Source organism: Ascidiella aspersa, chromosome 7, assembly GCF_963924565.1.
Source record: "Ascidiella aspersa chromosome 7, kaAscAspe10.2, whole genome shotgun sequence".
NCBI lineage: Eukaryota > Metazoa > Chordata > Ascidiacea > Phlebobranchia > Ascidiidae > Ascidiella > Ascidiella aspersa.
In genome coordinates, this window is record NC_139453.1 from 5,505,697 (window position 1) to 5,528,768 (window position 23,072).

Sequence of the window (23,072 nt, forward strand, 5' to 3'; positions counted from 1 at the left end):
ATCTGAACTCCACTATATCGAAACTAAAACAAACTGTCATTGCATTCCAAAAGGTATAGCGTCAGGTCGCTTATAGATTTAATGTACGTTCAAATCATTCAGCATAGCTCGCTTTAAATGAAATAGCTTACAGCGCAGTAAAAACACGTGTTGCCAGTAAGGAGTGCATCGTTGACTGGATTGCAGTACAATTCGGATACGACTAACGTCCAGGAAAAACGAATGCGTTGGGGATTAAAACTGGCCAGTTAACGAGCAGGATGCAGGGAAAAGAAAATGTGACAGAAAGACTTTAGCAGAACTTTAGCACACGCACAACGAACACAGTAAATAACAAATACAGACGCTGGCTCCTCTACAGTTGTATGTATTCACTGCATTTTACACCGCGAAGCATTGATAGCCAAAAAACTTGGCAATGAAGATGAAAACTGTCAACTCGCGATTTCTAATGTCATTAAAATTGTGACCACAATACTAAAAACAAAATCGTATCGCGCTTTTAATGAACTTGTCAGCGAAATGGAAGATGACGGGCGTCTTGTTTATTATTCCAAAGTTAGGTGGCTCTCCCGTGGAAGAGTAAGGGAAAGAGTGTGGAAACGGCGAGGGGAACTTGTTGTGTGGTTCAATGGACAAGACGACAATAGAGCTAATTTGTTTCAAGATATGTTTTGGCTAGCTAGGCTAGCTTATCTTGTTAACATATTCGATATGCCTAATGAGCTCAATACCACTTTACAAGGAAAAGGAATTGATAAATTCAAAGCTACCTCCAAAATCGCATCATTCAAGCAAAAGTTCAATGTTTGGAAAAATAAATTTCTAGTAACAACCTGAACAGTTTGAAAACCCTGCAGACCTTCGTGTCTGGATGTAAATGAAAAAAACAGATAATAAGCTGGAGCGACGTATCATCAAGGCGGCGAGCTCTCATTTGCACACACTGCTTGAGAGGTTTGAAGCTTATTTTCCAAGTCATCAGGAAGCAGAAATAAAATCAGAGCTGTGGATTTTGAACCCCTTTGGCGAACAGCAGCCTCCGGGAACTTTAGATCATATTCTTGAAAAAGGCTTACCATATGTTCTCTTTTAGGAGGATTTGTCTTCTTTTTTCAAAAAAAGTGAACGGTCCTACGAGAACGCTTATAAATGCCCAAATGTCCTTTTTTCTCATTTCGAGTTAGTTGCCTATACTTTCAACAGGACTTTTAGGCGAGACGTATTTATTTCCAAAAAATACTGCAGCCATGAAGCATGCTAAATTGCTTGTTTAAAAAGGTTTTACAACAAATTACCCTACTAGCCCTACCTTCTTAATTGTTATTGCAAACATTGCGCCAAAAGAATTGCAACGGAAGCTCACATGTAAAAACAGCTTCTCACATGTTTTGCACCTTTCTTTGCTTTGTTTTTGTAACTTTTGCCTCCAACTACTAAGGAACTGTAAAACATCATCAAAGTCAAAGATAACAATTTTACTTTCGTTTTACTTGCCGTGAAAAACGTCATTTTTGAGTGCTGAAAATCTGGTAGCCCCATCTTAAAAACGATTTCTGTCAACAAGCGTTTTTGAATCGTGAAAAACACTCTGAATACTTTTGTTCCCAATTGGGCTGAAATTTTCACAAATATTCAGCAGCAAACGAATGATTAATCACGTACATTAATGACTGCTAATTCTCTTTGTGTATAAATGGTCGTTGTTATTCTTGTCGTTGTTAATTAAGGTAAATATATTGAAGCATAAGCTATCTATATCTATATCGGTAAAGGCTCACGGTTTCAATACACAAATTATTTCATTGTTATTTTACAAATAGGGGAAGCTAAAGGGTGCAAACTTACTGTGCTTGTTTCGTGCGGATAAAACTTTTCCAAAAATAAAGTGCGGACAGTTCTTTTAAAGATTGAAAAGCGCTGCACTAGGAAACAGTCATTCGTTTTTCTGGCATGCGATACTGATGAGCCTGTATAGCACGGTTACCTTGGACATAATCTTTGTAGTTTTGCCATCAAAAATTTAAAATAACAATAAAAGAGAACTATTTTCTTATCTTAAAACCATCTTAAATTGGCTTTTAACTTTACACATTATATCTCTGTTTAATTACATTATTTATTTGGCCTTTTCTTCAAAGCTGTTTTAGGTAAAACGCAGTTTCAAAAGTAAAATAAATCAAATATATTTGTTGTTTTACGTAAAATAAATGCTAAAAATGACCCGAAACTATTTGTGTTAAAATGTTATATCGCAATTAAATTAAAATTGAACATCAACGTATTTATGCAGGGTGAAAATGCACCTCAGCTTCCACCAGCAAACACCCAGCCAATCAATGTGCTACCTGTAAACATTGGTGATGTTTACGGTCATCAAGGTCCCATACAAAACCTCCAAGGCGACGTTCATATATATGGCCAGCTACAGGGACCTGGAGTAGCTTCCGACTCAACAGCGACCTCATCTGACAATTACGGTTGGTGATAACTTCGATTTAAAACTAATGACCAAGTGTGGGTTGCACTACAGCAGGGCTGCGGGTCGGACGACGGGACTCGAGTAAGACCACGTTAAACTACGAGTCCTGAGTCGGACGTGCGCATGCGCAGTACCATATTATAAAACTGAAATGGTTTCCAACTGTAAATCGTAAAGGTGGAATAGCATATGGTGTATACTTTCCAACCATGTATTGTTGGTGGATGAATTATATGAACCCCTAAGTGGTTGCAGAATAACCACCATATGTAATTACGTAATGGGTGAAATAAAGGCTGTAGAGTCAGGGCTGGACTCGGGACAAAATCTTACATTTAAACGGAGTCGGAATCGGGTTTACTTTGTGTTATTTTTAACCGGCTCCGCAGCCCTGCACCACAGTAGTGATTTATTTGCGTGCATAAACGCGACTGTTTCTTAAGTTGCCTGTGATGGATTCCCAACACATTTAGTTTTGATCGTTTTTTCTTTACATTAAAATCGGCTAGAATAGATCGCAGATCAGTGTGCGTAGCCAGGTAATATTTCACCGTGGGTACCAAATGACGTCACTCGGAAATACCTTCATGACTTATCATGAATACAAATAGATAAAACACAATCATCACACAACAGTAGTGAGGCCAAAATTATGATTCGCATGTGGCTTTAAATCGCATTAGCAGCTTGACAGAAATGGTTGCGTTGTTTGGAATACAAAAATTTTAAAATAAAATCTCAATTTTAAACAATATAATAGTATCCCCATTTTAATCTTTTTCTGGGCAAAATAAGTGTTTTTAACTGATTAGTGTCATTTAAGGGTTTTTGCATTTACCTATAATTAACGCCAAAAAGTAAGTCATGGGGGAGGGGCATGGCTTCGTTTCATTTAAATTGTAATACGACGGCGTTCAATTAATCCTATAATGATGGTAATGTCGTTTGCTAGAACGATTTCCAATATTGCTGATCCCAGTATGAGCCTTTTGCTTGTTAAAGAGTTCTTAAGTTGGAGATACATCAAAAGTGATTAGCGATTATACAATAAATAAAACAGTGTAGGTAACTTTGTATAGGCCCTAAAGCAAAATCAGTTGCTGACAAAATAACACACATTAATTTTGGAAATAAAAAAACGCGTTGACTAATAACTGAGCAAACCCAGCCTACGCTTACAGAAGGCATTTCTAGATTATCGTTTGCTCGTGATTCGAGTTGAAGTAAATTAAACACGAGTCGTTAACCATTTACTAACTGTTCGGTGGCTGGGTTAAGCTAAGCGTGCAGAGCAAAATGTTACGCTACATATTCTACCAAGAAAGTTATACATTCATATGTGCTAGTTAACTCACATCATAAAACAAAATGTATTATATTCGTTTTATTCCTGCCTGGTTAGCGTTCATCTTTAAAGAATAGTTTTTTTTTTTCAGCAACATCATGGCAAGAAAACTCTCAGGAAGCAGCTGACAAGGTCATCGGAACTCTACCAAGAAACCCAGTTCCTCTTGACATCATTCGGGATTCGCAAGCACCATTGGAAGAGTTTGGTTTAAAAGGATTGAAGCAAATCAGAGACAACCAGGTCAACTCAACCATGCTTAAACTCAACCAACTATTTACTGCTGCAAAACAAGAAGCAATCAATGAAGCTAAAAGTAAGGAATTTAGAAATAAAGCAGCATATGACGATTACGTGGAGAGGCATGGCAATGTGGTCGGTATGACTGGAATAGCTGGAATTGGAAAAACTACTGCTACTATACAGACACTATCGAAGCTTGCAGATGAATTACCAGCAGATCAAAAGGGATATTGGCTTTTTAAATACCTAAAGACTTTAAATCTTAACAAAGAAATGGGTGTTCTACAATTGCTGTCATCCAACCCAAACTTGAAACACACAAAGGAAATGGATGATCAAATACTGGAAAGACTTTCCAAATCCAACAAGCTGTTTATCTTTCTGGATGGTTTGGACGAACCTAGGTTCAAGGATCTTGACATGGATGCTCCAGTGATCGGATTGTACGATCGCGCAACGCCGATCGTCATTTTGCAAAACCTACTTCGTGGCGACATTCTTCCAAATGCTCACAAGCTGCTTACTTCACGACCGGGAGCTTTTCTCAAGCTGCACCCATGTTGCAAGCCCCACTTTGTAGTCAAGGTAATCGGCTTCAACGAAAGCTCTCAAGATTTGTATTTCCGACAAATTTGCCCAAAGCAAGAAGATTATGAGAAGGTCATCAAGTCACTTGGGCAAAACCCACATGCAAAGGCTTTATGCTTTCTTCCTATGTTTGCCAAAACCGTCGCTCCTTACATCATAAAGCATGGGACTAAAGATGGCACTTTTACGCTCACGGATGTGTTTGCGGCTTTTGTGTCCGATTGCATTCACTCCATTAAGTTTAAGGAACACCCAAGAATGTTGCGCAAACTTTCAGACCTGGCTTTACACGGAATGCTCAATGACAGGATCACATTCGATGAAGAAGACTTTGATGAAGTCGGACTTGATGCTGAAGGAATGGAGGACTTTCTCAACATGCAAGTTTTCTCCAGCGACCTCAACCTTCGTATACTGGAAGGGGAGAAAGTATTCTTCTTCATTCATCTTCTATGGCAAGAATTTTTTGTATCACTCAAATTGTTGTTCGATACAGACCTGTCCATATTTTCTGGGCTGCTACAAAGCATGGAAAGTAATACGTGGGAAATGGTTCTTCGGTTTCTTTTCGGGTTGCTAAACACGGGACTCCATCGTAAGCTAAAGCCTATTTTTAAAATCTCCTCCACCGATGTTGCCAGCAAGAAACGTTTGCTGAAAGGCCTGATTGATTCGCTTGGATCTCAACTTTCAAACGTTGACGAAAGCTTTAACTCCAATTTGTTTAAGCTTTGCAGTTTGGCGCAGGAATCAAACGATGAAGAAATTACCGCGAAAGTGGCCGATTCCCTCCCTGGAGAGCTTCATTTCGAATGGAGAACGATCCTTCCCAGTGAAGTGTCAAGTCTCTGCCACGTGCTTCGAGCAACACAAAGGGAGCTGATCATCAGCATTGACTCAGTCATATTTACCGGCAACGGTTTTGAAATGTTGATGGAGACAATGGCGAGAACCAAACACAAGGTTTGTGAAGTTTTACTGTTGTTTTCAGTTTTCATTTTTATTCACTATTTTCAAATAAATGCAATAAAGCAGCGGTAAACGCTAAACGAACCCTGCACCGTTTTGAAGCCACACAACATTTAACTTTCTGAAGCAGGAGTCGGTAACCTTTTCTAGTCGCGGACCTGACCAAAATTTAAAAAGGGCTCGGCGAGCCGTAATAAATATAAACTTAAAAGTTTCCTAAAATGTTGAGTTTTGAGCGTTTCATTATAATAACTGTTAATCAGTGGCGACCTAGTTTTTTTTTAGTTGAAAATCAGCTTTTATCTAACACTAGACGAAATGCCCGGCGTTTCCCATGTTAAACAGAATATTTACCAGTTATTCTTACTGGTTAAAAAATAATTACACCTACAATAACCATCATAATGTACGAAGTCTACCTGAATTTAATCTGGTTAAACAAAATGAAACAATCCATCATACTTTGGCTCTTTATTACTATTGCACATTACGTTGTACCATGTTAAACTGACAGCCTCAATTACCAAGGCAATTTACACAGTCCAACATATCTTGTTGTTATTTTGTAGATAGAGCTTGTAAATATGACGACAACTGGATCACGTGACTGCATTGCCTTGTCCACCTGCGTCCATAAGATAAACCGCCTTGATTTGAGCAATACGAGCGATCTGTCCGGTTTCGAGGTTCTTACTGAAGCAATCGCACGCAGAGAAACACCTGTAAGTTAACTTACGTGCAACAATTGACATGGTTATGTCATAATGGTCATTATTGCGATGGGGCGGGCGCGATTCTCTAACCACACTATCGACAGTCAAGCTGATAAGGAAAGTACCCTGGGTGAAATGGGGACGCATGAAACTGATAAGGGGCATCCCCGTGGGTCCATTGCACAGGGGAAAGTCCCACCAATCATGGGTAGCTGGGTCAAGTGCCTCGGAACCAGGCTGGTTTAGTAGTTCAAACTTAAATAACTTTAATCAATTGCACGACAAATTAAGATGTGACAAATTAAGATTGCGATGTTAACGTATTACACTTTGTTAATGCACATTTGTTTGGGATGTTATACTCCGCAACCCCCGACCCCTTCGTAGTCACTGTTTCCCCTAAAGCGTAAAACGTTTCCACCCACTTTTGGATTTTTTAACAAATGGATAAGTTTTTAATTCACTATCCAGATTTTATTATTTTGTTAAAGATACTAATTGGAAACGTTTAAACGCAAGTTTCGTGTTTAATGAGGGATAATTTTTTGTACCAATAAAAAAGCAATTTTTTATAAATAAAAAAACACAATAGAAGCAAACGAATTTCAGTTACATTAAACCACAGTTCGAGTTTTAAAACTGTAATTAGGAATTTTAGAAAAATTGTTTTAAACGCATAAATATATGGCATTTTAACTTTTACAACTACTCAATTATGTACAGTTTGAAATAAAACGTTATAAGAGCGATCTATCCGGTTTCGAGGTTCTTATTGAAGCAATCGCACGCAAAGAAACCCCTGGAAGTTTTACGTGTAACAAGTGACAATTACATGGTTTGTAATTGCCGCCATTATAATTCGCCTAATTGTTAAGTCTATTGCCTCTGAACTTAATTTCATTAAAAAAATTATTTTGTTTCTCCGTCATTCAGCAAATATGATGATTTGTGTCCAGTAAGTTTACGAAGCCATGAAAGATACATACACGTTTACTTGTCAATTCAACTGAATAAAAACGATATTTTTGGAAAGACAATTTGTGACGTTTTATGCAGATTTCACATTCCGTTACATAATACTCGATATTCGAACACGCTTCAAAAATCCGGAAAATCAATTTTGTAAAATGACTGAACTGAATTAAGAATTTTTTTGGTAAATTTACTAACTCCGACTATAATGATAAATCACGTGTCGTGTACGTTTGATGTGTTTATTTCTTTAGAGCAATTGATCGCGCAAATATTTATCGAGTAGAATCTAAAATTAACATTTGCAACTTTTCCGGTTTACAATGAATTTGACCTCTGTCCGTATTTAGCAGTTTGAATAGGTTTTATCAGTAAGTTTAAAACTTTCGTTAACAAACCAAACTATATTTTGTGTAGATGGAAGAATTCATCGTGTGGAATGTGGGGTCACGTGAGTTGAGTTGCCTGGCAACAAGTGCAACCAACATCAACAAGTTGAAGTTGTGGTTCTGCGACACTGCTGGGTCAAATCTGCAAGATCTAACTGACGCTATCTCACGCAGAAATCATCCTGTATGTTAGTTGTTAGTTGTGATAAGTAAATACGTTAGCATTAACCGCACATGCGTGGGCCTCGACATAAATTAGGGGGATGGGGGCAAAAAATATTTTTTACGGACCGTTTATATTAAACATATCGATACTTGTAGGTTTATCCTAAATACATCAGTGAGAATATAATACACGCTTCCATACAACTTCCAAATTACATACTTTCATAAAAAGTTGCATGGCTGGAAGTTTGTGTTTCACTTAAAAAACGTCTTTGAAGGATAAAGTCGGCACTTGTTTGCAAAACATTAGCCTCTCTGATTTTGTCTAGTTAATAATTCCAACTGTTCTAACAGCCTTGTGCATATTAATAGATGTTTAAAAACGTCTACAAACACTCAAAAACGTCAGCCAAAGAGGGTTTGGAGCCCGGGGCAAGCACATGGGACATTTACTTGGAAGCAATCTGTAAGCCACAAACGTTCCAAAAACTGATTGTTTAGTTTGATACACACTATTTTGCGCGTTCAGTTTTCACAATTAGGCTTATTTGCACCAATATCTGGATATTTTGTGCAAACGTTTGTAACACGACAAATAAGAAAAATTCAGTTTCGACAGCGGCTTTTGCTTTCACACAGACAATGCTATATTCATTAAACACATTCGGTAGTGGCATGTTTTTCAGGCAAATATGTTGACTTATTTCGGTACTTCAGTATTACGACAATAATGCAAATATTTAGCAAATTATTATTCTACCTAGGAAATTTAATTTGTGTCATAGACACAGCAGTTTCTTGTTTATTCCATAATGCTCCAGATGTTCAGCATGGGCGCCCGCAGGGGGGGCAAGGGGGGGCACTTGCCCCCCCCTGGAATTTCAAAATGTGATTATTAGTATTATGTGTAAGTGTAATGTGTATTACTTATGAAGGTTAAAAATAATATACACTATCCATTGCCCCCAGTGGCGTATCCAGAGGTGGCGGGAGTTTTTACCACCCCTTTTTGTAAGTGATATTATCGTTTTTGGTTCGTTTTTGTCATGGTTTAACAAACTGTTCGAAGCGGCGTGCTTTTTAAGTAATTGGGTCACGCGTCTTAATCTAATGCGAAGCCAAAATCGAGTGCAAAACGCCGTTTTTCGTCTTTAGTTTGGTACACCGTAAACGCTGGATAGTTTTTCTCTTTCGTTATTTGTTTAGGTCAGTGGTTCTCAACCTTTTTTCTTTCGTGGCCCATTTACCTTGCAAAAAAATTCTGTGGCACAATAGAATTTTTATGAAAGAAAAAACTTTAAAATAGGTTTAGAACAAAACACAGCAGAATATATTTCAAAACAGATTGTTTACTCAACCGTGCATTAGTGAGATACTTGCGGCTGAACAATAAATTTACATTCCTTTTTAATACCTCCCAAACCATTATTCCTTTAAAATGAAATAAAATGACACAAATGAAACTAAATCTAGCTTTTTAAATTGGTATGTGGCCCACCTCAAATGTTCTTATGGCCCCACTGGTTGAGAAGCGCTGGTTTAGGTTGACTGATTAGCAAGTGTGTATTCGACAATTGACAACGCTAGACAAACCTTTTTTTCTCGCTAAAATACGTCAAGTTATACGCAGTATGTTCCTCGCTGTTCGGTCTCTGCGCTAATATCCGATGTTGGTGTAACATCGACATTTGTTTAAATGAAACAGATTCTTAAAAGTTGATATAATGGTGACTGTCGTGCGCGTTTTAAAGTATAAATTTTTAAGTAATGATAGTTAACGCAAAATTATGCTCTTCAAGAATACTCTAAAACCACGTGCTAAGTGTGCAATGGACACGACTTATTTCCCCTCAACCAAAGCTTGTAATTTAGCTGACTTGGCACACAGCTCGGCGCAGATGTTGCGCCAATCGTGGCATAATAACACCCGGTAAAAACGATATTCGTTTAGTATTGCACGTGGTGAAAGGATTGCTTGTAATTTAGCGCTAGTTCCGTTCATGGAACTTGAAAACTGCGCTGCTGATAGTCGAATTATGTATGATTCTACCACAATTAAACACACATATTTCACGGTCTTGGTTTGTTTTTTTGCCCGAAGTTAACGATTGTACACCGTGGTTTCGCAGCTGGCGCCTGACAGGATTGTCGACGACGCACGTGCTCGCTTTTGCTGGACGTATTTGGCTGTTTCTGGGCTTTTTCTATCACGTCTTGCAATCACCATTCTATGACGTAATACTGTCACAATTTTAATGACGTCATTATTCATTAACATCAGCCGAAAAATAGGGGAATTCCCTAAGTTGAAAATTTAGGACCCCTTTTTTGATTTTCTGGTTACGCCCCTGATTGCCTCCCCCCTGAAAAATTTTCTGCGGGCGCCCCTGGGCTCGAGCGCTACTGCAGTATTTCACTTTTTGTAGTGATGTTAATGGTTTCGTTTCGTGTTTATTCTGTTTTTAAGATGTTCTTTCATTTACATTAAAATTACACGTGTGTAGTTAAGTAACTGAAGAAATAATTCACGGTTTTGCGAACTTTCTTGAATTTTAGACTAATTGCTACTTTTTACGACCGATTTGGATTATGTTTAGTTACTAACTCTCTTTATTGCCACTTTTAATTAAAACTGCATATTTTCTGCAAATTATCTACAGTTTTTAGCTTTCAAAAATTCCTTGTGATATGCACTGCATGTTTTCTGTCTAACACATATTTATTTTCTGAAATACACATATTATCGAACGATAACGGCCCTATTCAAATACAGTTTGGCCAAGTTGCAGATAAACGATAAACGTTATCCCCCTATCCAACAATATTTGTTCATATTTTAATATAATAACACCTCAGCAACTGGGGGATGCAACTGCTTTGCGCGGATCTATAATGTTTTTGTATTGTATGTCGTCACACCTTTCGAAACATGATTTACGCAATGGTTAATTTTTGCGCTGCAGGCGACATTGTTACGTGGTTTCTACGGATCCTTGTTACTGCTGTGGAGTCAATGCCCTCACAACATAATTGTCAAAATCAGATTGACAAACTCAATTTTTTCGCGATTCCCGCCACCAACAGTAGATACTTTAGTTTTTTTAAATTGTCTCACTGATATGTAATTCAAGATGGGTTTTTCGTAGGGGGAAGCAAGGCATAAGGGAATGACCAAAAACGTTTTTATATTGTTTAAGTTGCCCAAAATTTTATATTGGAGTATGCGATGAGACGCACGACACCTTTGGACTAAAACAATTTGATCAAAGTGGGCTAAACCTAGAAACATAATTAGATTCGCGCGGAACGCTAAAAAAAATTCCATTTACTTGAGCAAAATATAGAGTTTGTGGGGGGGGGGGGAGGGCATAGCAACGTATTATACCTGACAAAAAAAAAATTTGCGTTAAAGACACAACAGTTTTTTGTTTATCCCATACTATTCCCGATGTTGAGGGGGCAAATGCTCCCTTTTGCAGGCACTTATGGTCCAGGATTAGTAGACGACACCTTCGGTGTTATGGAAGCTAATAGCGGGGAGATTCGTAACAGTTAAAACTTCTTGTCATTGTAGATGGAATTGTTGGAACTGTATACGAGCTATCTGGATTTAGGTGGTTTAAGTTGCCTGGCAACAACTGTACACAACATCAACCAGCTGGAATTGGTTGAATGCGAAATCGCTGGTTCCGATCTGCAACCTCTAACTAATGCCATATCACGAATGGATCGACCTGTAAGTGTGTGCTATGGGAATAAAGGTTGTGTTGAATATTGGAATGACATTGAGGTGGATAAACAACGCACAACAGCATTACGTTTAAAATGTGCTAACTCAACCACTATCTGGTGTACAAAACAAATTTCCGTATGTGAATTTTTGTGTCACCACTAGGGGCTTTTTGTTTGAGGGCGCATTAAAAAAAGGCAAATATGATGTCACAATGTTACGTCAAATCGTGAGGTCACAAGTAACGGACATAGCGTTACGTATAAACGTGAATATTTTTTATATTACGGTATAAAGACGGAAAAAAAGCACTCGCGTGCAGCGTGAAAACTCCTTTTGAATAGTTAAGGTTGCTCAAACTTTAATTTTCTATGTTGCGATAAGACGCACGGCGCCCATAGATAAACCGGTTTTCAAGTGGGCTAACACACCAACAAACATAGATTTTCGCGAATATCCCGAAGATTCGCGAATATCCCGAAATACTTTGGCATTCACTTCGTTACAATAGGAAAAATACAGTTGGGGGAGCCATGGCCACGTGCACTCTCCCATGGATCCACCCCTGATTATTGAACTGTAAAAATAACCTGGCCTGGGTATATTTATTGTGATAGCACTTCTTCTCAATGGACCTTTATTAACTAGACATCGATTTTTGATTGGGTTTACTTATACATTCAATTTACCAACCAAAGCTTTTTACGATTATTAGCTCGATAAACATGTTCCTGATAAAATAATTGCAACCCCCAAAAAAGATCCTACTTTTGCGCAAAGAATATTTCTTGAATTTGGTAGCGACATTTAGTGTTTTTTATTTGCTACATCGCTGATCTTGCATAGCTCGGTTGTTTGAGTGACTGTCCCGGTATGGCCGAGGTCATTAGTTCGAAACTCACCGCAGGCAATTTTTACTTACCTTGCTTGCACGAACATCCTTGCAAGACCAACCGAATACGTTTAGACATTCTCAATAAATAACATTAAGCGGTGGTTGTTATTTCAACTGTAGGCCTAGGTCGTGGAGATATTCAGTGCATCCTACTTAGACAGCAATTCAAATTGTTTGCCCGAAATTGATACAATAACATTTTAAAGTTAGACCGCAATAATTTTCATTTAATGCCAGTTTAATTCTTATAGCGTCTGTCTATCGCCAAGTGAATGGATAAGAAATACGAATAAATTTAGGCGAGAGGGTTTACGTTAAAATACGAACGCCGGGTTCTTTCTGCATTTTATTTCTGTGATTTTGCAAAACCTAGGTAGAAATAATTAACCTGTTGTGCATTTTTTGAAAACTCGTACACGGATGTAATGACCTGGGGCCTGGCTTATTTTAGTGATTTAACGAAAAATAACAATTCATTTAATAATTTTAAGTTGCTAGAGTTCACTAAAACGTCCCATAAAATTATTTTGTCCGTCATTGCCTCAATAGGTAATATATATCCCAGAGTTGTTACCTGACCTATTGATCGGAGGAAAGTGAGTCTTTGCTATTTTGAGGAGTTGTTACCTGACTATTATGCAAATTATTAAATCAATGCGGTTCTAAATTCGTAGATGTTGTGTGAGTTTGTAGAGTAGGCAAATCTACCAATTAACCGTTTTATTGTCACAGTTGGAGAAACTGAACCTAAGTGACAACATAATGAGTTCACGTGGTTTGAGTTGCCTGGCAACAAGTGTACACAACATCAACCAGCTGGAATTATGGGCTTGCGAAATCGCTGGTTCCGATCTGCAACCTCTAACTAACGCCATTTCACGAATGGATCGACCTGTAAGTGTGTGTTGTTGAAATGAAGGATATGTTGATTATTGGAATTGCATCGAGGTGGATAAACCAGGCAACAGCATTTCGTATAATATTTGGTAACTCAGCCACTGTATCTGGTATACAAAAGATTTTCGATAAACGGAATTTTTATGTCACCATTACTAAGTAATTACTAGCAGGGAAGAATGCGGATTTTTGTTTAAGTGGCGCATGAAAAAATTGCAGGTATGATGTCACAATGTTACGTCAAATCGTGACGTCACAAGTAACGGACATAGCGTTACGTCAATACGTGACTATTTTTTATATTATCAAGGCGGAAAAGCACTCGCGTGCAGCGTGAAAAAATACCTTTGTAAAGTTTAAGTTTCCCAAACTTAAATTTGCGATAAGACGCACGGCGCCCACGGATAAACCGGTTTTCAAGTGGGCTAAGACATACTAGAAACACAACTTAGATTCGCGGGTATTCCGAAATACTTTTGCATTCACTAAGTTACAATAGGAATAATACAGTCACGTTCCCTCTCCCATGAATCCACCCCTGGTGAATTGCCTTTAAATGGCCCTGGCCTGGGTACATTTGTTCTGATAGCACTTATTCTCAATGTACCATTATTGCCTTGACATTCTTTTTGTTTGTGTTTACTTATGGGAGTAATTTACCAACCAACACTTGAATTACGATTATTATTTCTAACAACGTTTTCCTGTTGAAGATATTGCACCCCGAAAAACGCCTATGTTACCTCATACTTTTGCGCAAACAATATTCCTGGAATTTTGTAGCTGCATTATTTTTTATTTGCTTCAGCGCTGATCTTGCATAGCTCAGTTGCTAGAGTGACTGTCCTGGTATGGCCAAGGTCATTCTTTCGAATCTTAATGCAGGCTATTTTTTACGGTATGGCAGAGGTCATTAGTTCGAATCTCACCGCAGGTAATTTTTACTTGCCTTGCTTGCACGGAATTCCTTGCATGACCAACTGAAATTCATTTTTTTGGCTACAATTCAAATTGTTTGTCCGAAATTGATACAATACCATTTTAAAGTTAAACCGCAATATTATTGTTATTAGATTTGCAATTTTTATTTAATACCAGTTTAATTCGTATAGCTTCAGTCTATCGCCAAATGAATGGATAAGAAATACGAATAAATTTAGGCGAGAGGGTTTACGTTAAAATACGAACGCCGGGTTCTTTCTGCATTTTATTTGTGTGATTTTGCAAAACCTAGGTAGATATAATTAACCTGTTGTGCATTTTTTGAAAACTCGTACACGGATGTAATCACCTGGGGCCTGGTTTATTTTAGTGGATTTAACGAAAAATAACAATTCATTTAATAATTTTAAGTTGCTAGAGTTCACTAAAACGTCCCATAAAATTATTTTGTTCATTATTGCCCCAATAGGTAATATATATTCCAGAGTTGTTACCTGGCCTATTGATCGGAGGAAAGCGAGTCTTTGTGATTTTACGTATTTGTTGCTTGACCTATTATACAACCTTAGTATGCGGCATTCCAAATTGTTTGTTTTTTGCTTGTTGGGGTCCCTTGCACCATTTTAATTTGTGCACAATTGGTTTAAACTCATCTTCCTTGTACAATTACGCTGTGCACATCAAGTTTTAAGTTCTTGGATTCGTCATTTTAAACGTGTTGCTTTGTAAAAGAAGTGTCTTGATAGTTGTTTATGCGAGAGTTAAGCAGAATATTTAACACTATAAGTTGGTTCAAGCGAAATATTGATCTAGCTCTTATATTTAAAAAAAATTACTGCTTCAACCTTAGTTTCCATTAAGTTAAGCTCTCTAAAATCTAATTTTTTTCTACAGGTAATAATAATTTATAAACACACTTCTGACAATGTGCATTTTAGGCTATGGGTCAATCCTTGCACAGTCAAAACATATTGAATTAATGCTGTTCGAGTCACCGGTTCTATATTCGCAGATGTTGTGTGGGTTTATAGAGTAGGCAAATCTACCAGTTAACCTTTTTTATTGTCACAGTTGGAGAAACTGAAACTAGGTGGCAACAAGCTGGATTCACGTGGTTTGAGCTGCCTGACAACAAGTGTACACAACATCAACGAGCTGGAATTGTATGATTGCGCAATCGCTGGTTCCGATTTGCAACCCCTAACTGACGCCATATCGCGAATGGATCGACCTGTAAGTGTGTGGTGTTCGAATGAAGGGTGTGTTGAATATTGAAATAACATTGAGTTGGATAAACCAGGCAACAGCATTTCGTATAAGATTTGGAATCCCAGCTAATGTATCTGGTGTACGAAAGATTTTTGGTAAACGGAATTTTTATGTCACCATTACTAAGTAATTACTAGCAGGGAAGAATGCGGATTTTTGAATAAGGGCGCATGAAAAAATTGCAGGTATGATGTCACAATATTACGTCAAATCGTGACGTCATAAGTAGCGGACATAACGTTACGTCAAAACGTGACTATTTTTTTATTTTAAAAGACGGAAAAAGCACTCTCGTGTAGCGTGAAAAAATGCCTTTGTATAGTTCAAGTTTCCCAAACTTAAATTTCCGAGTGTGTGATAAGACGCACGGCCCCCGTGGATAAACCAATTTTCAAGTTAGCTAACACATACTAGAAACATAACTTAGATTCGCGGGTATTGCGAAATATTTTTGGATTCATTTGGTAACAATAGAAAAAATACAGTTTAGGGGAGCCATGGGTACATTTATTCTGATAGCACTTCTTCTCAATAGACCATTATTAACTGGACATCCTTTTTGTTTGTGTTTACTTATGAGAATAATTTACGAAACAACACTTGAATTACAATTACTATAGATTTTTAAACACTTTCCTGTTGAAGTAATTGCACCCCGAAAAGCGCCTACGTTCCCTCATACTTTTATATTTCCGCAATTCTGGAGCGACATTCAGTGTTTTTTTTTTGCACTTGCTTTAGCGCTGATCTTGCATAGCTCAGTTGCTTGGGTCACTGTCCCGGTATGGCCAAGGTCATTATTTCAAATCTCACCGCAGGTAATTTTTACTGACGTTGCTTGCACGGAAATCCTTGCAAGTTCAACCGAATATGTTTAGACCTTCTCAATAAATAGCATTAAGCGGTAGTTGTTTTTTTTAACCGGTAGACCTAGTTTGTTGAGATGTTGATTTTCATGCATTCAGTGCATCATATTAGACAGCAATTCAGTTTATTTGCCCAAAATTTTTTTAAAGTTAAATTTTGGGAAAAAAAAAAAAAAAAAAAAAAAAATTGATGCAATAACATTTTAAAGTTAAATTTTGGGTTTTTAATGCCAGCTCAATTCGTAAAGCATTAGTCTATCGCCAAGTGAATGGAAAAGAACAAACAGATTTTAGTAGGCGGGTTTACGTTAAAGTACGAACGCCGGTTGACGATCTTGGTCCCTGACTTGGTTGGCCACCCTAACCTAGTTTAAAACCTATACCCGGGTATAGTTACAATAATTTCAGACAAACACGTAAAATGTAAATTAATCAAGCAGCATGTCAAACCATGGTTCTTATAGTTTAACCTTGTATTCGTCCATGCAAAATCAACCAGGTTACGCATGCTAACTCAACGCAAATTGTGAATTCAATGAAAAATGACAATATTTACAACCACTATAGGCATTCAATAAATTTTCAGCTGCTATAGTTAACCAATGTCCCATGAATTTTTTTTTCCACAATTATCCCAATACATTTTATACATCCCAGAGTTTTTTCCTGACCTGTTACCAATAGCATTTTTTTTTTGGTGTAAGTTGCGAATATGCATTGTTTAATTTGGAAGAACCTGTATGCAGCCTAATACTTGCTTGTATCTGACATTATGTTGTGCTTATGTAGATGAGGAAGTTGGACCTGGGCTACAACAAGTTAGGATCGCAAGGACTCGCTTTCCTCCGAACTTGTGCCCACAATGTGCAAGAGCTGAAGTTAGAAGATTGCGGCATCGGTGAAGCTGACGTGGATTCTCTGCGCAAGGTAGGCACTCAGAATTTGGGAATATGTTGCCGGGGCAACGTTGCGACACTAGTGACGTAAATGTTTAGATGTGTGACGTCATGATGAATTACTCATCTCCAGCTTGGTAGTAGTTATTGGCGTTCAGGCGAATAATTTGTGAAGTAAGGCGCTTGGAGGTCTGACCTTTTTGCGATCGAATGCATTCGCTTGTTTCTCGCTGAGATCAAGTTTGCTTGGATCTGTCCAGGCCCGACTGAACTAAGAAGCAGAACTAAAAGCAGGAAAAGCTAAACACAAAGCTTGGGGTTCAGAACCAAACAACCTGGCTTGACTCGGGCGAGTAGCGAGTAGAGCGAGTTGCGCAATAACGAATCCGCGAGTAATCGGTTCATTATACATGACTTTATTATATAATGACAATTAATCCATTTTAAATAGTGGCAATTGCGTTTTGCGTTTTTGTTTTTCACGCTTAATGTTGTTACAGTGATACGCGTATATCTGCTATAGTAAGTTTTACTTTTATAAATAACAGACCAAACCAACACTACGAGTACTCAATGTACCGAGGTAATCACAACATTTTTGCGCAGTCCTGCATTTTTGTCGCCAAAAGTGACTCTTAAGTAGTTTGGTCAAGCACTTAAACAGAACATAGAATCGTTACATAATCGATTCACGTCTTACAAATCTGTCTCCACAGTTATACCAAGAAAAGCAAGCCACCGATAAAGCGAAATCAAAACCGGAACCAGAAGGAAGTCAAGGTCAAGAAAAATACACTGAACAAGATATGAACGATGGGGCGGATCATGTAAGAACATTTTAACATTAAAGTATTTTAACATTAAATGCTTCTTACTGGACATACCAAATGTTGTGTTAAACAAGAAAAGCAACCCCAGTAGTGTCGGCAAGTAATATCAAAATAACTAGGGGTCTGTTTTGCTTAATACAGAGTGAAAACTTCATTTCAATTCTTACAATAACATTTTTTAATTAGTGCGTTTATTTACTTTTACAGGAATTAACAGAGAGTTCAACACAAAGGTCAACACAGGGGTCAACGCAAAGGTCACCTCAGGGGTCAACAAAAAGGTCACCTCAGGGGTTAACGCAAAGGTCACCCCAGGGGTCAGCTCAGGGGTCAACAAAGGGGAGTCGGAGGTCCGTTGCGGATTTGGCAAAATTCTTTGAACAAATATAACTTTATTTCAGATTTATTGAGTTCTTTCTCATCCAATAGTTTTTGCAATATTTTGTTTAATACAAGAGAGCGATTAACAACATTGTCTTTTCTATAGAATCAGTTATTTTTTCAAAAATGATCCAAATGATGTCGTAAGTCTCTCTAAACAACAACTGAATAAACCGGTTTGCAACCAATACTTTCATATTGTAATAGAAATAGCTGACTTATTGTGGTAAAATGATGAAACCAAATACAGCTACTATACTTACACATTTAATCAACGTTACCTTAGTTTAATGTTTTGGTTGTTATTACATTTTTATTACGCGCTGTGCCAACCTCTTTAGCTCTCCTGGAGGTTATTTATAGTATTCCTGTCTGAATTAAAGTGCCTTGGCAATTATTTAACATGTCGCCAACTTTTGGACAAACGTTGTATTTGCATAAAAATCACGAATTTTAACTAGTTTTTTCGACTGTCTATTAAAGTAAAAGAAAATGTTGTGTCGTCACACTTTTTCATTTTCGTTTTGGCTAAATATTATTGATTTTTTGTTTTATTGTCGTTCTTTTCATCATTATTACGATTCACAAACATTAAATGTGTCACATTTTTATAAATAAATCGTGGTTGATTGATGGATGCCTAACCTGAATATGCTGGTCGTTTTAAAAAAGCTTCTCGTTTTGAAATTGCGAAATGTGTTAGGCCGAAGTGAAGCTACATAATTGTTTGTTGCCCGTCTTTGTCATCCACCCTTTATAACTAGAGTCCACTTTAAACTTACGCCTCTTTACCTTTGCTACTGGTAACATTGTGAACTAATTATGCAGATAAAATGTAAAATGAAAAAAAAAACTTGAAAAGCACACTATCTACAATGTCATTCTTGACCACAAATAACTGCAAAAAAACTAACACAGAAATCCTCAATTTTTCTTAGCATAAAACAAACTTGCCTTATGCACGTCAAACAACTGCCACGAGATTTGCCAGACCATAGAACAACAACATTTGCAGATAAAAACCTGTATAACTACAACATTTGAGCCATAAAACGACAACATATGTACATAAAAACCTTGACAAATAGACTATTGTTGGAAATGTGTCATTTAAGTGGGCGGCAAAATCATACATGTGTAGAAGCCATTTTGTCATATTGTGTTTACACAGAGAATTTTTGTTTTAATCGATGTGTCGTAACGGAAAATTTTCAGTAAAAATCTATGGCCTAAATTCTTTGTAACCATATGTAATGTTTACGTCACTCCTTGCAGCCAATGTGCAAACGATAAGCGGAAAGTTTTCGGTAAAATTCCGTTACGTAGATTTCTTGCAACGAATGCCTTGTTACACCAATTTTTATGCGTCAGAGCTGAATGTGATGTTACGTATATCCGTTTAATGTGAGCGCTTTGTTTTGAAATTCGCCTTATTGTCAACAATCCATTATTTTAGAATCGAACGCCAGTTACGTCACAATGTAGATCGAAGCGCTTTTGTTCAAGCCATATTTGGACAAAAATATTATTTCCGTCTATAAGAGTCGAGAGAAAAAGGTTTAGACCACGCCTTGTTGTCACGTGATTTATTATTGAAAATTGTAAGAATATCTACGTCAATATTTCCTGTGCATTTTAGAAATATTTTCGCCAATAAGTATAGTGACACAATCGAATAAAAAATAGTATCAAACAGTATCAACCAGTATCAAACAGTATCAACCAGTATCAACCAGTATCAACCAGTATCACCCAGTACTGCCTAGTGCAGAGAGAAAATACTGAGACAGCAAAATTGACTGTTCATGTGTCTGAACTAAAGGAAAGAATTGGACCTGAATGGCCTCACGAAGACAGGCCATCTCAAATCTTGTAGGAGTGTGGTCGATTCATCTTGGCAATTATATAAATGAAGACTCATTAATCGGACCCGCACCCCTTCAAAATTGATGCCCGCGTGTGAGGAACGAACCACCTGCAAACTACTTTCCCAAGAAGACTGAAGAAACGAAGCTCAAAGAAAAAAATATGTGCCTTAATCTGTATGGACCACCTACAAACGGCCGCCTAAAAACTGTCATGTTTGGAACTTGCAAGAAGCCAGCTTTAGAAGAAATTAATCTCATCGAAAGATACGTGAAGAGACGCTCCATAGCGTCAGCAAAGCATTTGCTTGGAATTCGAAACACGAAATACAAACAAGCGTTGCCGATAAAGACATCACCACTGTTTGGAATCATGGAAAACGAAACGGAATTATGGATTTCACAATAACTGATTCTGCCTAGTTTATCAGGTGAAAATCTATTATACTTTTAATATATATGTATATAATTAATAAAATACCGACCGAAAGGTCTGTAAATTGTTTATGCGACATTTTTTTGAGCCATTCAAATGTGTCCAAATTTTGCCCGCGTCAAAGCACGCGTAGCGGAAATACTTCGTAAAAGCATAGTGATGTCATTCACAAGCGAAAAATATGCTTCAACTCGTGTAAGTCTATAAACACGACTTTAGGGATAAAACCCTGCTCGCTTTCGTAATGTGTTAAATGTTTTATGTAAATGTTTTCAATGCATCGCTTGCCTTCGTGCTTTTCAAATGCAACCCCAATTAAATAGGCGTAAATCAAACAACTTCCGTAACGGCACTCTACGTGGAAACTGAACTCGTTTCCAACCGCATTTTCCCTTCCTAAAACAAACAGCGTTTCTATAAACGGATCCGCAGCTACTTATAAAACGCAAGCCAGTCAAAATGACTAATTTTAAGTGTAGACTTCTATACGTCTAATATATTATATCTCATGAACCATTTTGTGAAACTCACTCGCAAAAGCTTACTATTTTAACAAGGATTGCCAGTACGCGTTAAGACACTTGACCCTACCTAAAAAGTAGCTTGTTCATCTGTAAACTTACGCCCAAGGCGTGCCTGGCTTACAAGGCTTAGTTGCCACTCGATCGCTTTTGAATATGTTGGTAAGCTAGCAACCGACAAAACCCATTAGCGGTGTTTCCGTAAGTTATCGCTTTTCAACGCCGGTACTTAATCCCTCCAAGCGAAATGTAAAGCAAAAATTCTACGTTTCCAGATAAATTTTACTTATCTTTTCAAAAGAATACATAGCATACGCATAAGTTCTCAGCGAGTGCTATATATGTATTCCGCAAGTTACCAATGATACTCGGTAACGTCAAATATCCTATAGCTTGCTAGGTCACGAGTTTTCATCGCTAACGTGTTGTTGCTACGTTGACCCTAAATATATCATGGTGGTTAATTCTACCATTTCCACGATAAGAAAATCCCCTTATCCGACCAAGACCTATATGCGTTCGCAATTACAAAATAGCTGGATAGAATTTCCAACAACGCCTGTCCTACTTCACAAACCCTAGAGTTGCCACGCCAAAATGAAGTTATGATAAACTTCGACTAGCCAGTCGAATGACGATAACCAATTTCAATGAAAATGCACGTTGCTCGCGAAATGCCCCACAAATGTTCACTTGTTGCAAAATTGTTATAACTATAATCATTGTATGTATCGCTTTTGAAGCGAAGAAATGTAAAAATGTTACCATTATGTATAAGTTACTCTATGTATCGCGTATAATGTAAATTAAATAACCATGTAATCGCTATAAAGTATATGTCATTGTATGAATCGCAAAGAATATAAATTTGAATGAATATATTGCAATAATTAATTGTCTCAAACTTTAAGTGTAACCTGTCGCGCCTATATATATATAAGTATAAAAAATATGTGTGTCTATAACCAAAATGTTAATAACTTAAGTTTGAAGTGTTGCAATAAAAATGTTCAAGACATACGAACACACATCTGCCGAAAAATATTTCGCATTTTTCAGAATACAAAAGCACGTTGGACAGCGAAAGGTCACAGCACAGCGCAGCGCACAATGAATGGCTTTCCGGTGACGTCAAAATTACAACGCACCAAACAGGGAGTTTCCCCTGCTGCCGCACAGATCGCCTGAAAAGCTCAATCCACAGCAATGCAATGGTGTGTCAAGCACACAACAATTTCGAGCAACTCAGCGAACGCTGACATCAAAGTCCTCGGTTGCTAATTCAGGCACCAAAGAGAAAACTTTCTCGAGGAATCAGGAATCTGACTAAAACAATTGCGCAAATGCGTTATGTGATCGAACAATTTTCGCGTCCACGTGTCCACACACATTTCACAAACAAATAACCAGCTTTTAATATGCAAGCTGTTCCAAAATCTAGCGTGGGAATATTTGTAGAAGCCATTTTGTCATATTGTGTTTACACAGAGAATTTTTGTTTTAATCGATGTGTCGTAACGGAAAATTTTCAGTAAAAATCTATGGCCTAAATTCTTTGTAACCATATGTAATGTTTACGTCACTCCTTGCAGCCAATGTGCAAACGATAAGCGGAAAGTTTTCGGTAAAATTCCGTTACGTAGATTTCTTGCAACGAATGCCTTGTTACACCAATTTT

General features: G+C 37.5%; 1 protein-coding gene across 1 annotated transcript; it reads left to right on the plus strand.

Annotated features, from left to right (window-relative positions):
- Window positions 1-522: 522 nt before the first annotated feature.
- Window positions 523-22,582, plus strand: LOC146137392 (NACHT, LRR and PYD domains-containing protein 12-like). Its single transcript, XM_083393903.1, has 11 exons — window positions 523-582; window positions 2,294-2,480; window positions 3,919-5,621; window positions 6,197-6,349; window positions 7,730-7,885; window positions 11,441-11,602; window positions 13,224-13,385; window positions 15,402-15,563; window positions 17,255-17,392; window positions 18,078-18,188; window positions 22,454-22,582. Exons 1-11 carry the CDS (start codon window positions 523-525, stop codon window positions 22,580-22,582), a joined length of 3,123 nt encoding a protein of 1,040 aa, XP_083250029.1.
- The last annotated feature ends 490 nt before the right edge of the window (window positions 22,583-23,072 follow it).

Coding starts and splice junctions, on each gene's coding strand:
- LOC146137392 (XM_083393903.1), top strand. CDS start 523: ATGGAAGATGACGGGCGTCTTGTTTATTATTCCAAAGTTAGGTGGCTC. Junction 5,622..6,196: donor TGGCGAGAACCAAACACAAG/GTTTGTGAAGTT, acceptor GTTATTTTGTAG/ATAGAGCTTGTAAATATGAC. Junction 18,189..22,453: donor TGAACGATGGGGCGGATCAT/GTAAGAACATTT, acceptor CGCATTTTTCAG/AATACAAAAGCACGTTGGAC.